The sequence below is a fragment of the Oncorhynchus nerka genome, linkage group LG12 (genome assembly GCF_034236695.1).
Source record: "Oncorhynchus nerka isolate Pitt River linkage group LG12, Oner_Uvic_2.0, whole genome shotgun sequence".
Taxonomy (NCBI): domain Eukaryota; kingdom Metazoa; phylum Chordata; class Actinopteri; order Salmoniformes; family Salmonidae; genus Oncorhynchus; species Oncorhynchus nerka.
Window position 1 is genome coordinate 80,533,411 of NC_088407.1, and position 13,618 is coordinate 80,547,028.

Below are 13,618 nucleotides of genomic sequence, written 5' to 3' on the forward strand. Positions count from 1 at the left end.
TAATATGATTGGTTACTGGAATCCCACGAGTAACGATAAGTATTCAACATTAGTTGACCTGCGTTACACAAGCATTAACATCTGCTAACCATGTGCATGTGACCAATAAAATTTGATTTGTGCCTCCCACTTTTGCCCTCAGAACAGCCTCAATTCGTGGGGACATGGACTCTACAAGTTGTTGAAAGCAATCCACAGGGATGTTGGCCCATGTTAACTCCAATGCTTCCCACAGTTGTGTCAAGTTGGCTGGATGTCCTTTGGGTGGTGGACCATTCTCGATACACACAGGAAACTGTTCAGCGTGAAAAACCCTGCAGCTTTGTAGTTTTTGACACACTCAAACGGGTACGCCTGACACCTACTATAATATCTCGTTCAAAGGCACTTAAATCATTTGTCTTGCCCATTCACCCTCTGAATGGCACAGATACACAATCCATGTCTCAATTGTCTCAAGTCCTAAAAATCCTCCCCTTCATCTACACTGATTGAAGTGGATTGAAGAGGTTAAATCAATAAGGGATCATAGATTGACCAGGTGAAAGCTTTCATGGAAAGAGTAGGTGTTCTTAATGTTTTGTACACTCAGTGTATATTGTCTTGCACAACATTGACCAGACAGAATATCAGAGAGGTCAGGACAGCTTAGACAAATAAATGTATTTTTTTTATTGAATATTGTTTCACTACAACAGGGTTTGACAAAACAACGAAATCATTCATTTTTTCCTGAAGGGCGATCCTTTCACAGAAAGGACTATGGATACTTAGTTGCAGACATACAGTAAGGGTGTGTGTAGAAGCTAAGCCACCAAAGGAGAGAGTTGAACAAAATGCTAAGGTTTTTCAGGTTGTTGTTCTGGTTTTATGGCGGTGCACCTGGACACACACTGGCTTTATACAGCATAGAACATCAATGATCTACCAGAAAAACATTTCAACTTGTGAACAAGTCTTTGTTTGCTCGGATACTCAATATTAATAAGTAGAAATTATAAGAGTAAAAAAAGAGAAGCTAGGTACATGTCGTTAGAAATGAAATGTTACAGTATGCGCTTTTACTTTGAAATCACACAACAATATCAATTTTATAAGTGTATTCATTATTACACATTTCTTTCCAACAATCACGTCTTGCTGCCTTGGCCTGATCTGTGGTTCTAGATCAAGACACCTTGCTCTGTGGTTCTAGATCAAGACACCTTGCTCTGTGGTTCTAGATCAAGACACCTTGCTCTGTGGTTCTAGGCCGACGTGTCCAGCTGATGAGACCAGCTGTGAAGAGAAGTGGAACTGTCAGGTCTCTCCACTGTACCACAGCGGAGCTGTTTCTAGAACATTCTTTAAAAAAAAGGTTCTAGAGCGTAGCTCCCTGGAGCAGCATTGGAAAAGCTCAGCTAGAATGTTGATCCAAAACAATTACTTAACTGAGGGACATAGTGGTCTATAATTCCAAATACATCAGGAAGTCGCATTTTGTTTATTACTCCAGAGATATTAGGTAACACAAATGAGGGTAGGATTACAAATGTACATGCATAGTGTACTATTACCATACATGAAATGAAGAGGTTAATGATACTGACACGGCCTTCTCAATAAGGTTTTACTGAGTGGGGAAGAAATGCAAAAGTACTGTGTGAAAGACATTTGGAAGACAAACTTTACTTTCCATTGAGAAGGTATGGTTTGGAGATGTATTAGTTAGAACTCTAAGAGAATAGATCATTGGACAAAAAAAGAAGAACAAAAAGAGGCCAGACAGCCTTGTCTGGATCCACACACAGTAAGGTATAATAAAGACATCTTTATATGAACATGACTTGTGTAGTTGTGTGTTTCAAACCTTGTGAAAATTGTTTAGCTCTTGGCCAATTAACTGAGCAATGTAAAAATCCTTAGGCATCAACTTTCTTCAGCTACTGTAAGATAAAATGAGACTATCGCTGAAAAAAAAAAGGGCACAATATTTTTTTAAAAGTGAATGTGATTTCACAGGTTTGTAATACTGTCAGATAAATGTGCACTGCTTATAATACTGACTGACATCAACCACACAAATAATAACTTTTCAAAAAAATACAATGCATCTCATTGTTCTAAAAAAGCTCCATTCCAAAAAATATTACTTAAAACTTCCAATTAGCTAAAATGATCAAATAAAAAGTAACAAAAATGTTGTAACAAGTTCCAGTTTGAAATAATAAATTGAGACAGAACAAACACGACAACCCCCAAAACGAACAAAGACAGCTGAGTGAATAATAATATCATAATGTTTCAGCATACAGAAAGAAAAGTCTAAATCCCAGTTTGAGAGCTGGCCTAAACACTACCAAACTCCATTTTGTCTGTGTGTGGATTACGTCTTGGATTTTCTCAGCTCTGCGCACACAGACAGGTGAGGGCATGTAGAAACTCATCCTGCCCCAAGCAACAGAGCAGACCTGAAACAGCCAATGACGTCGCCCGTTCTCCACGTCGCGTGACAGGAAACGAACTGTCACAGATTCAAATATGTCTGTTATAAGGATGGTAGGATAGGGATGGTAGATGACATCATTATAGAGGTAATCCCCTTCAATGATTACTGGTTAATAAACAGACTGTTTGAATAATGATTTTTAAAGTCTGATAAATACCAAATATACTGCTGACCAACAATAAAGGTAGAGGGGAGCCTTATGACATAAAAACTGATCTCCGTGATTCGTGTGGGCAAGTGTTGCTAAGCGAGAAGATGGGATTGATTGTCAAGGCACGGTTGTGGTTCAGGACTTGCATAGGTGTAATGAAGGCATGTGGGGTGTGTTCCTAATTTCAGTCTACTCCCCACACTAGCAGACAGCTCTACAGAGGAACTGTTGGCACATTGCACTTCCTGGCAAAGAGAGGAGAAATGGCGTGTCATGTCTAATCTCAGACTAGCGCATGCTGGATTTGGTTCTGGGCTCCGAGATGATGTCATATCATGTCATACATACTACATACTGGAGACCGAGGGAAGGGAGATGCAGGACATCATCAGTGTTTCTTCTTCTGGATCAACCTCTAGATTCTGGATCAATCCAGATCCTGCTCATTGTGACGTCATAATATCCTGTCATGGACTCACAAAGCTGTATCATTTCATTGATTGGTTACACACTACAATAATAATAATAAGTGGACATGACATTTTTTCTTTAGTTTAATGCAACTTGTCTTTGGTTTATAGCACAAATAGCTTCACTATGTCTTTTTTGTAAGGGAAGGAGTGGGATTCACTCTTCATGGCAGAACATTTTGATATTGGCTGTGTGTGTTTCATGGTATGTGTGTAGTACTGCGTTAGTAAAGTCATAGTAGGCAAACACAAGACGTTGATTTTAGTTTTCTGTGAAAGCATTATTTTGCTTAGCACACCCAAGGTTCAGATCCAAAAAAAACATTCTGGATAAAGTACATGCTTTGGAAGAAAGTCAGAGGTTGATGGTGAGATATTCCTTGACGTTCCTTAACTTTTCCCTTTACTCTCCCAACCAGAGTGTCACTGTGGACTATTATCAGTCCGATTAAAAGATGCTGTCAGCTTTTCTTGAAACCCAGAAAAGGTTTATCCTTTTTAAAATTTTTATATTTGTTATTGGCAAAAGATTCCTCTGAAAGGGCTTTCGTTATCAGTTATCTGTCTCTCCGGTGTAGGTCGTCTCAGGTGTTACCATGGTTACGTTGACTGGTGATGTCATTCTGGTGGATATAGGGCTTTTAACCTCCATCTGACTCTTCCCAGTACGGTGCAGATGGCTGTTATGGCTGACAGGTTATGGCAACAGACAGATAAACCAAACCTCAAATGCTCTTCTCTCGTCCCATTCTGTTTCCTGAGGCACCTACAGGTCTGAGCGGTGGAGGCAGGGGTCATGAGGCCACCCTTTTTTGCCTCCCCCATCCATCCATCACACCACAAACTCTGGGACCTCGTCGCTGGTCAGCTCCAGGGAGAAGTACTTGCTGGTCCTCTTGATGGGGAAGCCGTCAAGCTGATCACCGCGGATCCCGGCACACTGCTCGGCAAGGTTGCCCTGGTAACCACTGCTGTCGCTCAGCTCCTGGGCACAGCCGAAGGTGTAGCTGTGGGCGGTGTCCTGGCATAGCTCCGCCCATTGGAGGCAGCCCTTCTGGTAGAGACGCACATCGTCCAGGGATTGGCTGTGGCGGTCCGTCGATGTCTGAGGCTTCCTGCACACCGTCGTCTGGGGAACAGAAGGAAAACGAAACAATCAGTAAATGTATTCCATTTTTTTAACAATGTAAAAACTGCTGTACTTGCCTTTTCCCTTACTATTTCTAGCCAGAGAGCAGATATTTTTTTGTGAAGGTTTTACTTGACAATTTAAAGGAATAAGTGATCAAAATTGATCAAAATTTAGTTCAATGCACTGATTGTAAGTCATTCTGGATAGGAGGGTCTGCTAAGTAACTCAAATGTAAAATGTCAGTACTAGGGATGCAAATTTTGGTAAATGTTGATGCAAAGTAACCGACCCTCATTAACCCGGTTAACAAACGGTTAAATTGGTTCCAAATAGTTAAATGACCAACAAACAAATACAAGGAACAGACATGTTTCATTATAGAGCTTACTTGAATCATGCAACAGTAGCAAGCCAATCATCTCACTGTCAAAAGGCTGGTATTGAACATACAACTACTGTAACGAAGCAGCCAATGTAAAACATTTCCAACATTTGCCAAAATGCAATTCCCAGGAAAACACTGTTCTACACAGCGAACCAGATGCCGGGAGTTCCATATGTGAGAGATGAAAACATCTGTTAGAAACGTAGAATGAGGGAGACTCTAAAGATGCAACAACTAGGATGGGGGTTGTTAATATGACTAGGATGGGGGTTGTTAATATGACTAGGATGGGGGTTGTTAATATGACTAGGATGGGGGTTGTTAATATGACTAGGATGGGTTGTTAATATGACTAGGATGGGGGTTGTTAATATGACTAGGATGGGGGTTGTTAATATGACTAGGATGGGTTGTTAATATGACTAGGATGGGTTGTTAATATGACTAGGATGGGTTGTTAATATGACTAGGCTGGGTTGTTAATATGACTAGGATGGGGGTTGTTAATATGACTAGGATGGGGGTTGTTAATATGACTAGGATGGGTTGTTAATATGACTAGGATGGGGGTTGTTAATATGACTAGGATGGGTTGTTAATATGACTAGGATGGGTTGTTAATATGACTAGGATGGGGGTTGTTAATATGACTAGGATGGGGGTTGTTAATATGACTAGGATGGGGTTGTTAATATGACTAGGATGGGGGTTGTTAATATGACTAGGATGGGGGTTGTTAATATGACTAGGATGGGTTGTTAATATGACTAGGATGGGGGTTGTTAATATGACTAGGATGGGGGTTGTTAATATGACTAGGATGGGTTGTTAATATGACTAGGATGGGGGTTGTTAATATGACTAGGATGGGGGTTGTTAATATGACTAGGATGGGTTGTTAATATGACTAGGATGGGGGTTGTTAATATGACTAGGATGGGGACTAGGATGGGGGTTGTTAATATGACTAGGATGGGGGTTGTTAATATGACCAGGATGGGGGTTGTTAATATGACTAGGATGGGGGTTGTTAATATGACTAGGATGGGGGTTGTTAATATGACTAGGATGGGGTTGTTAATATGACTAGGATGGGTTGTTAATATGACTAGGATGGGGGTTGTTAATATGACTAGGATGGGGGTTGTTAATATGACTAGGATGGGGGTTGTTAATATGACTAGGATGGGTTGTTAATATGACTAGGATGGGGGTTGTTAATATGACTAGGATGGGTTGTTAATATGACTAGGATGGGGGTTGTTAATATGACTAGGATGGGGGTTGTTAATATGACCAGGATGGGGGTTGTTAATATGACTAGGATGGGTTGTTAATATGACTAGGATGGGGGTTGTTAATATGACTAGGATGGGTTGTTAATATGACTAGGATGGGGGTTGTTAATATGACTAGGATGGGTTGTTAATATGACTAGGATGGGTTGTTAATATGACTAGAATGGGGGTTGTTAATATGACTAGGATGGGGGTTGTTAATATGACTAGGATGGGTTGTTAATATGACTAGGATGGGGGTTGTTAATATGACTAGGATGGGTTGTTAATATGACTAGGATAGTGGTTGTTAATATGACTAGGATGGGTTGTTAATATGACTAGGATGGGGGTTGTTAATATGACTAGGATGGGTTGTTAATATGACTAGGATGGGTTGTTAATATGACTAGAATGGGGGTTGTTAATATGACTAGGATGGGGGTTGTTAATATGACTAGGATGGGTTGTTAATATGACTAGGATGGGTTGTTAATATGACTAGGATGGGTTGTTAATATGACTAGGATGGGGGTTGTTAATATGACTAGGATGGGGGTTGTTAATATGACTATGATGGGTTGTTAATATGACTAGGATGGGGGTTGTTAATATGACTAGGATGGGTTGTTAATATGACTAGGATGGGGGTTGTTAATATGACTAGGATGGGGGTTGTTAATATGACTAGGATGGGGGTTGTTAATATGACTAGGATGGGGGTTGGTAATATGACTAGGATGGGGGTTGTTAATATGACTAGGATGGGGGTTGGTAATATGACTAGGATGGGGGTTGTTAATATGACTAGGATGGGTTGTTAATATGACTAGGATGGGGGTTGTTAATATGACTAGGATGGGTTGTTAATATAACTAGGATGGGGGTTGTTAATATGACTAGGATGGGGGTTGTTAATATGACTAGGATGGGGGTTGTTAATATGACTAGGATTGCGTTGCTAATATGACTAGGATTGTGTTGCTAATATGACTAGGATTGTGTTGCTAATATGACTAGGATTGAGTTGCTAATATGACTAGGATTGTGTTGCTAATATGACTAGGATTGTGTTGCTAATATGACTAGGATTGTGTTGCTAATATGACTAGGATTGTGTTGCTAATATGACTAGGATTGTGTTGCTAATATGACTAGGATTGTGTTGCTAATATGACTAGGATTGTGTTGCTAATATGACTAGGATTGTGTCTTTGGCTTCTGGACAACAAAATAGAATTCATATGAATACCATATGAATAGAACAGGTCTCACTGTCCAACCGGTGATTTTGTTGTGCTCATGTAGCATATGCTGTGCGCGTGTTATAAAGAAGATGCATGACGAACTAACGACAATACACACACATCAATTTAATTCCATTACGCAAATTGACCTATAGGCCGATAAGCATGACCGGTAAACGGTTAACTGTTAAAACTTCTTTGGGATAGGGGGCAGCATTTTCACTTTTGGATGAATAGCGTGCCCAGAGTGAACTGCCTCCTACTCAGTCCCAGATGCTAATATATGCATATTATTATTAGTATTGGATAGAAAACACTTTGAAATTTCTAAAACTGTTTTGAATGATGTCTGTGAGTATAACAGAACTCATATGGCAGGGAAAAACCTGAGAAAAAAATCCAAACAGGAAGTGGGAAATCTGAGGTTTGTAGTTTTTGAACTCAGCCCTATCGAATACACAGTGGGATATGGGTCAAGATGCACTTCCTAAGGCTTCCACTAGATGTCAACAGTCTTTAGAAACTTGAATGAGGCTTCTACTGTGAAGTGGGACCGGATGAGAGCTCTTTGAATCAGTGGTCTGGCAAAGTGTCACAGCCTCATGACGCGCGATCACGAGAGAGTTAGCTCTCATTCCATGGTTTTTCTACAGACAATGGAATTCTCCAGTTGGAACATTATTGAACTTTTATGATAAAAACATCCAAAAGATTAATTCTATACTTAGTTTGACAAGTTTCTTCGACCTGTAATATAACTTTTTGAACTGGTCCGACTGGACCAGATCGCGCTTTTGGATTTGTTTACCAAACGCCCTAACAAAAGAAGCTATTGGACATAAATGGACATAAATGATGGACAATATCGAACAAAACAAGCATTTATTGTGGAACTCCGATTCCTGGGAGTGCATTCTGATGAAGATCATCTAAGGTAAGTGAATATTTATAATGCTATTTATGAATAATGTTGACTACCCAACATGGTGGATATTTCTCTGACTGGTTTGGGCTCTGAGCGCCGTTCTCAGATTATGCTTTTTCCGTAAAGGTTTTTTGAAATCTGACACAGCGGTTGCATTAAGGAGAAGTGTATCTAAAGTTCCATGCATAACACTAGAATTTTCATCAACATTTATAATGAGTATTTCTGTGAATTCATGTGGCTCTCTGCACAACCACCGCATGTTTTAGAACTACTGAACGTAACGCGCCAATGTAAAATTAGATTTTTTTGAACGGGGTTCCGCTAGACAGGTTAACATCCCTAGTCAGTACCAAACAGGATAAACTGTCACTGACCTGAGGAAGAGACTCAATGCTCTGGCCTCTCATCTTCACAACGGTCTCAGAGGAACTGGAGGTGGATGAGCTGACCTCCTTCACTATGAGTCCTACAGTGCAGACAGAGAGGATGACATTCATAAAAACAACAACTAATACAACACCATCTGTTGACCACCCAGCCAAGTTCAATTCAACCAGTCTCACTGAGATAGGAGGCTGTCCTAAATGAGTGAATGAAGACAGCAAGACAGTAAGAGGTTGTATGTACCAGAGTCTGGACTGGGTAGAAAATAAAGACCGTGGTTGTATGTACCAGAGTATCCGTTGGTCTGGTGTGGGTAGAAAAGCTACGACAGTGGTTGTATGTACCAGAGTATCCGTTGGTCTGGTGTGGGTAGATAAGATAAGACAGTGGTTGTATGTACCAGAGTATCCGTTGGTCTGGTGGGATAGATAAGATAAGATAGTGGTTGTATGTACCAGAGTATCCGTTGGTCTGGTGTGGGAAGATAAGACAGTGGTTGTATGTACCAGAGTATCCGTTGGTCTGGTGTGGGTAGATAAGATAAGACAGTGGTTGTATGTACCAGAGTATCCGTTGGTCTGGTGTGGATAGATAAGATAAGATAGTGGTTGTATGTACCAGAGTATCCGTTGGTCTGGTGTGGGAAGATAAGACAGTGGTTGTATGTACCAGAGTATCCGTTGGTCTGGTGTGGGTAGATAAGATAAGACAGTGGTTGTATGTACCAGAGTATCCGTTGGTCTGGGTAGAAAAGCTAAGACAGTGGTTGTATGTACCAGAGTATCCGTTGGTCTGGTGTGGGAAGATAAGACAGTGGTTGTATGTACCAGAGTATCTGTTGGTCTGGTGTGGGTAGATAAGATAAGATAGTGGTTGTATGTACCAGAGTATCTGTTGGTCTGGTGTGGGTAGATAAGATAAGAGATTGGTTGTATGTACCAGAGTATCCGTTGGTCTGAGTAGAAAAGCTAAGACAGTGGTTGTATGTACCAGAGTATCTGTTGGTCTGGTGTGGGTAGATAAGATAAGACAGCGGTTGTATGTACCAGAGTATCCGTTGGTCTGGTGTGGGAAGATAAGACAGTGGTTGTATGTACCAGAGTATCTGTTGGTCTGGTGTGGGTAGATACGATAAGACAGTGGTTGTATGTACCAGAGTATCTGTTGGTCTGGTGTGGGTACATAAGATAAGACAGTGGTTGTATGTACCAGAGTATCCGTTGGTCTGGTGTGGGTAGATAAGATAAGACAGTGGTTGTATGTACCAGAGTATCCGTTGGTCTGGTGTGGATAGATAAGATAAGACAGTGGTTGTATGTACCAGAGTATCCGTTGGTCTGGTGTGGGAAGATAAGACAGTGGTTGTATGTACCAGAGTATCTGTTGGTCTGGTGTGGGTAGATACGATAAGACAGTGGTTGTATGTACCAGAGTATCTGTTGGTCTGGTGTGGGTACATAAGATAAGACAGTGGTTGTATGTACCAGAGTATCCGTTGGTCTGGTGTGGGTAGATAAGATAAGACAGTGGTTGTATGTACCAGAGTATCCGTTGGTCTGGTGTGGATAGATAAGATACGACATTGGTTGTATGTACCAGAGTATCCGTTGGTCTGGTGTGGGTAGATAAGACAGTGGTTGTATGTACCAGAGTATCCGTTGGTCTGGTGTGGGAAGATAAGACAGTGGTTGTATGTACCAGAGTATCCGTTGGTCTGGTGTGGGAAGATAAGACAGTGGTTGTATGTACCAGAGTATCCGTTGGTCTGGTGTGGGTAGATAAGATAAGACAGTGGTTGTATGTACCAGAGTATCCGTTGGTCTGGGTAGATAAGATAAGAGAGTGGTTGTATGTACCAGAGTATCCGTTGGTCTGGTGTGGATAGATAAGATAAGACAGTGGTTGTATGTACCAGCGTATCCGTTGGTCTGGTGTGGGTAGATAAGATAAGACAGTGGTTGTATGTACCAGAGTATCCGTTGGTCTGGTGTGGGAAGATAAGACAGTGGTTGTATGTACCAGAGTATCTGTTGGTCTGGTGTGGGTAGATAAGATAAGACAGTGGTTGTATGTACCAGAGTATCCGTTGGTCTGGTGTGGGTAGATAAGATAAGACAGTGGTTGTATGTACCAGAGTATCCGTTGGTCTGGTGTGGGAAGATAAGACAGTGGTTGTATGTGCCAGAGTATCCGTTGGTCTGGGTAGAAAAGCTAACACAGTGGTTGTATGTACCAGAGTATCTGTTGGTCTGGTGTGGGTAGATAAGATAAGACAGTGGTTGTATGTACCAGAGTATCCGTTGGTCTGGTGTGGGAAGATAAGACAGTGGTTGTATGTGCCAGAGTATCCGTTGGTCTGGGTAGAAAAGCTAACACAGTGGTTGTATGTACCAGAGTATCTGTTGGTCTGGTGTGGGTAGATAAGATAAGACAGTGGTTGTATGTACCAGAGTATCCGTTGGTCTGGTGTGGGTAGATAAGATAAGACAGTGGTTGTATGTACCAGAGTATCCGTTGGTCTGAGTAGAAAAGCTAAGACAGTGGTTGTATGTACCAGAGTATCCGTTGGTCTGGTGTGGGTAGATAAGATAAGACAGTGGTTGTATGTACCAGAGTAAGATAAGACAGTGGTTGTATGTACCAGAGTATCTGTTGGTCTGGTGTGGGTAGATACGATAAGACAGTGGTTGTATGTACCAGAGTATCCGTTGGTCTGGTGTGGGTAGATATGATAAGACAGTGGTTGTATGTACCAGAGTATCTGTTGGTCTGGTGTGGGTAGATAAGATAAGACAGTGGTTGTATGTACCAGAGTATCCGTTGGTCTGGTGTGGATAGATAAGATACGACAGTGGTTGTATGTACCAGAGTATCCGTTGGTCTGGGTAGATAAGATAAGAGAGTGGTTGTATGTACCAGAGTATCTGTTGGTCTGGTGTGGGAAGATAAGACAGTGGTTGTATGTACCAGAGTATATGTTGATCTGGTCTTGGTAGAAAAGCTAAGACAGTGGTTGTATGTACCAGAGTATTAGTTGGTCTGGTGTGGGTAGATAAGATAAGACAGTGGTTGTATGTACCAGAGTATCTGTTGGTCTGGTGTGGGTAGATAAGCTAAGACAGTGGTTGTATGTACCAGAGTATCCGTTGGTCTGGTGTGGGTAGATAAGATAAGACAGTGGTTGTATGTACCAGAGTATCTGTTGGTCTGGTGTGGGAAGATAAGACAGTGGTTGTATGTACCAGAGTATCCGTTGGTCTGGTGTGGGAAGATAAGACAGTGGTTGTATGTACCAGAGTATCCATTGGTCTGGTCAGGGGACATGGTCAGCATGTCCTCGGTGATGTGGATGCACAGGTCCTGGTTCAGGTCCAGGGTCAGCTCATGGAGCTCCTCATAGTCTTTCGGGTCGTCCACTAACATCTCAATCTCTGGAGGGAAAGACAGACACTAATATTAACCTCTGGGGGGACAGTCAGACAGAAAGACACTAATATTAATCTCTGGGGGGACAGTCAGTCAGACAGACACTAATATTAATCTCTGGGAGGACAGTCAGACAGACACTAATATTAACCTCTGGGGGACAGTCAGTCAGACACTAATATTAACCTCTGGGGGGACAGTCAGACATACACTAATATTAATCTCTGGGAGGACAGTCAGACAGACACTAATATTAACCTCTGGGAGGACAGTCAGACAGACACTAATATTAATCTCTGTGGGGACAGTCAGACAGACACTAATATTAACCTCTGGGGGGACAGTCAGACAGACACTAATATTAATCTCTGGGAGGACAGTCAGTCAGACACTAATATTAACCTCTGGGGGGACAGTCAGACAGACACTAATATTAACCTCTGGGGGGACAGTCAGACAGACACTAATATTAATCTCTGGGAGGACAGTCAGACAGACACTAATATTAACCTCTGGGAGGACAGTCAGACAGACACTAATATTAATCTCTGTGGGGACAGTCAGACAGACACTAATATTAACCTCTGGGGGGACAGTCAGACAGACACTAATATTAATCTCTGGGAGGACAGTCAGTCAGACACTAATATTAACCTCTGGGGGGACAGTCAGACAGACACTAATATTAACCTCTGGGGGGACAGTCAGACAGACACTAATATTAATATCTGGGGACAGTCAGTCAGACACTAATATTAATCTCTGGGGGGACAGTCAGTCAGACACTAATATTTATCTCTGGGGGGACAGTCAGTCAAACACTAATATTAATCTCTGGGGGGACAGTCAGACAGAAAGACACTAATATTAATCTCTGGGGGGGACAGTCAGACAGACAGACACTAATATTAATCTCTGGGGGGACAGTCAGACAGACACTAATATTAACCTCTGGGGGGACAGTCAGTCAGACACTAATATTAATCTCTGGGGGGACAGTCAGTCAGACACTAATATTAATCTCTGGGGGGACAGTCAGTCAGACACTAATATTAATCTCTGGGGGGACAGTCAGTCAGACACTAATATTAATCTCTGGGGGGACAGTCAGTCAGACACTAATATTAATCTCTGGGGGGACAGTCAGTCAGACACTAATATTAATCTCTGGGGGGACAGTCAGACAGAAAGACACTAATATTAATCTCTGGGGGGGACAGTCAGACAGACAGACACTAATATTAATCTCTGGGGGGACAGTCAGACAGACAGACACTAATATTAATCTCTGGGGGGACAGTCAGTCAGTCAGACACTAATAGTAATCTCTGGGGGGACAGTCAGACAGACAGACACTAATATTAATCTCTGGGGGGACAGTCAGACAGACAGACACTAATATTAATCTCTGGGGGGACAGTCAGACACTAATATTAATCTCTGAGGGGACAGTCAGACAGACAGACACTAATATTAATCTCTGGGGGGACAGTCAGACAGACACTAATATTAATCTCTGGGGGGACAGTCAGACAGACATACACCAATATTAATCTCTGGGAGGACAGTCAGACAGACACTAATATTAACCTCTGGGGGGACAGTCAGACACTAATATTAATCTCTGGGGGGACAGTCAGACAGTCAGACACTAATATTAATCTCTGGGGGGACAGTCAGACAGACACTAATATTAACCTCTGGGGGGACAGTCAGACAGACACTAATAT

The 13,618-nt window shown here is 41.8% G+C and overlaps 1 protein-coding gene across 1 annotated transcript in view; it reads right to left on the minus strand.

The window, feature by feature from the left end:
• Positions 1 to 648: 648 nt before the first annotated feature.
• Positions 649 to 13,618, minus strand: part of LOC115138759 (FERM domain-containing protein 6-like) — a 65,305-nt gene continuing 52,335 nt past the window's right edge. Inside the window, exons 12-14 of the mRNA XM_029675954.2 lie at positions 11,756 to 11,893; positions 8,453 to 8,544; positions 649 to 4,238 (exon numbers count right to left, since the gene is read on the minus strand). Of these exons, the coding sequence (XP_029531814.2) occupies positions 3,942 to 4,238; positions 8,453 to 8,544; positions 11,756 to 11,893 (527 nt within the window). The 3' untranslated portion in view covers positions 649 to 3,941. The remainder of the gene's footprint in view (positions 4,239 to 8,452; positions 8,545 to 11,755; positions 11,894 to 13,618) is intronic.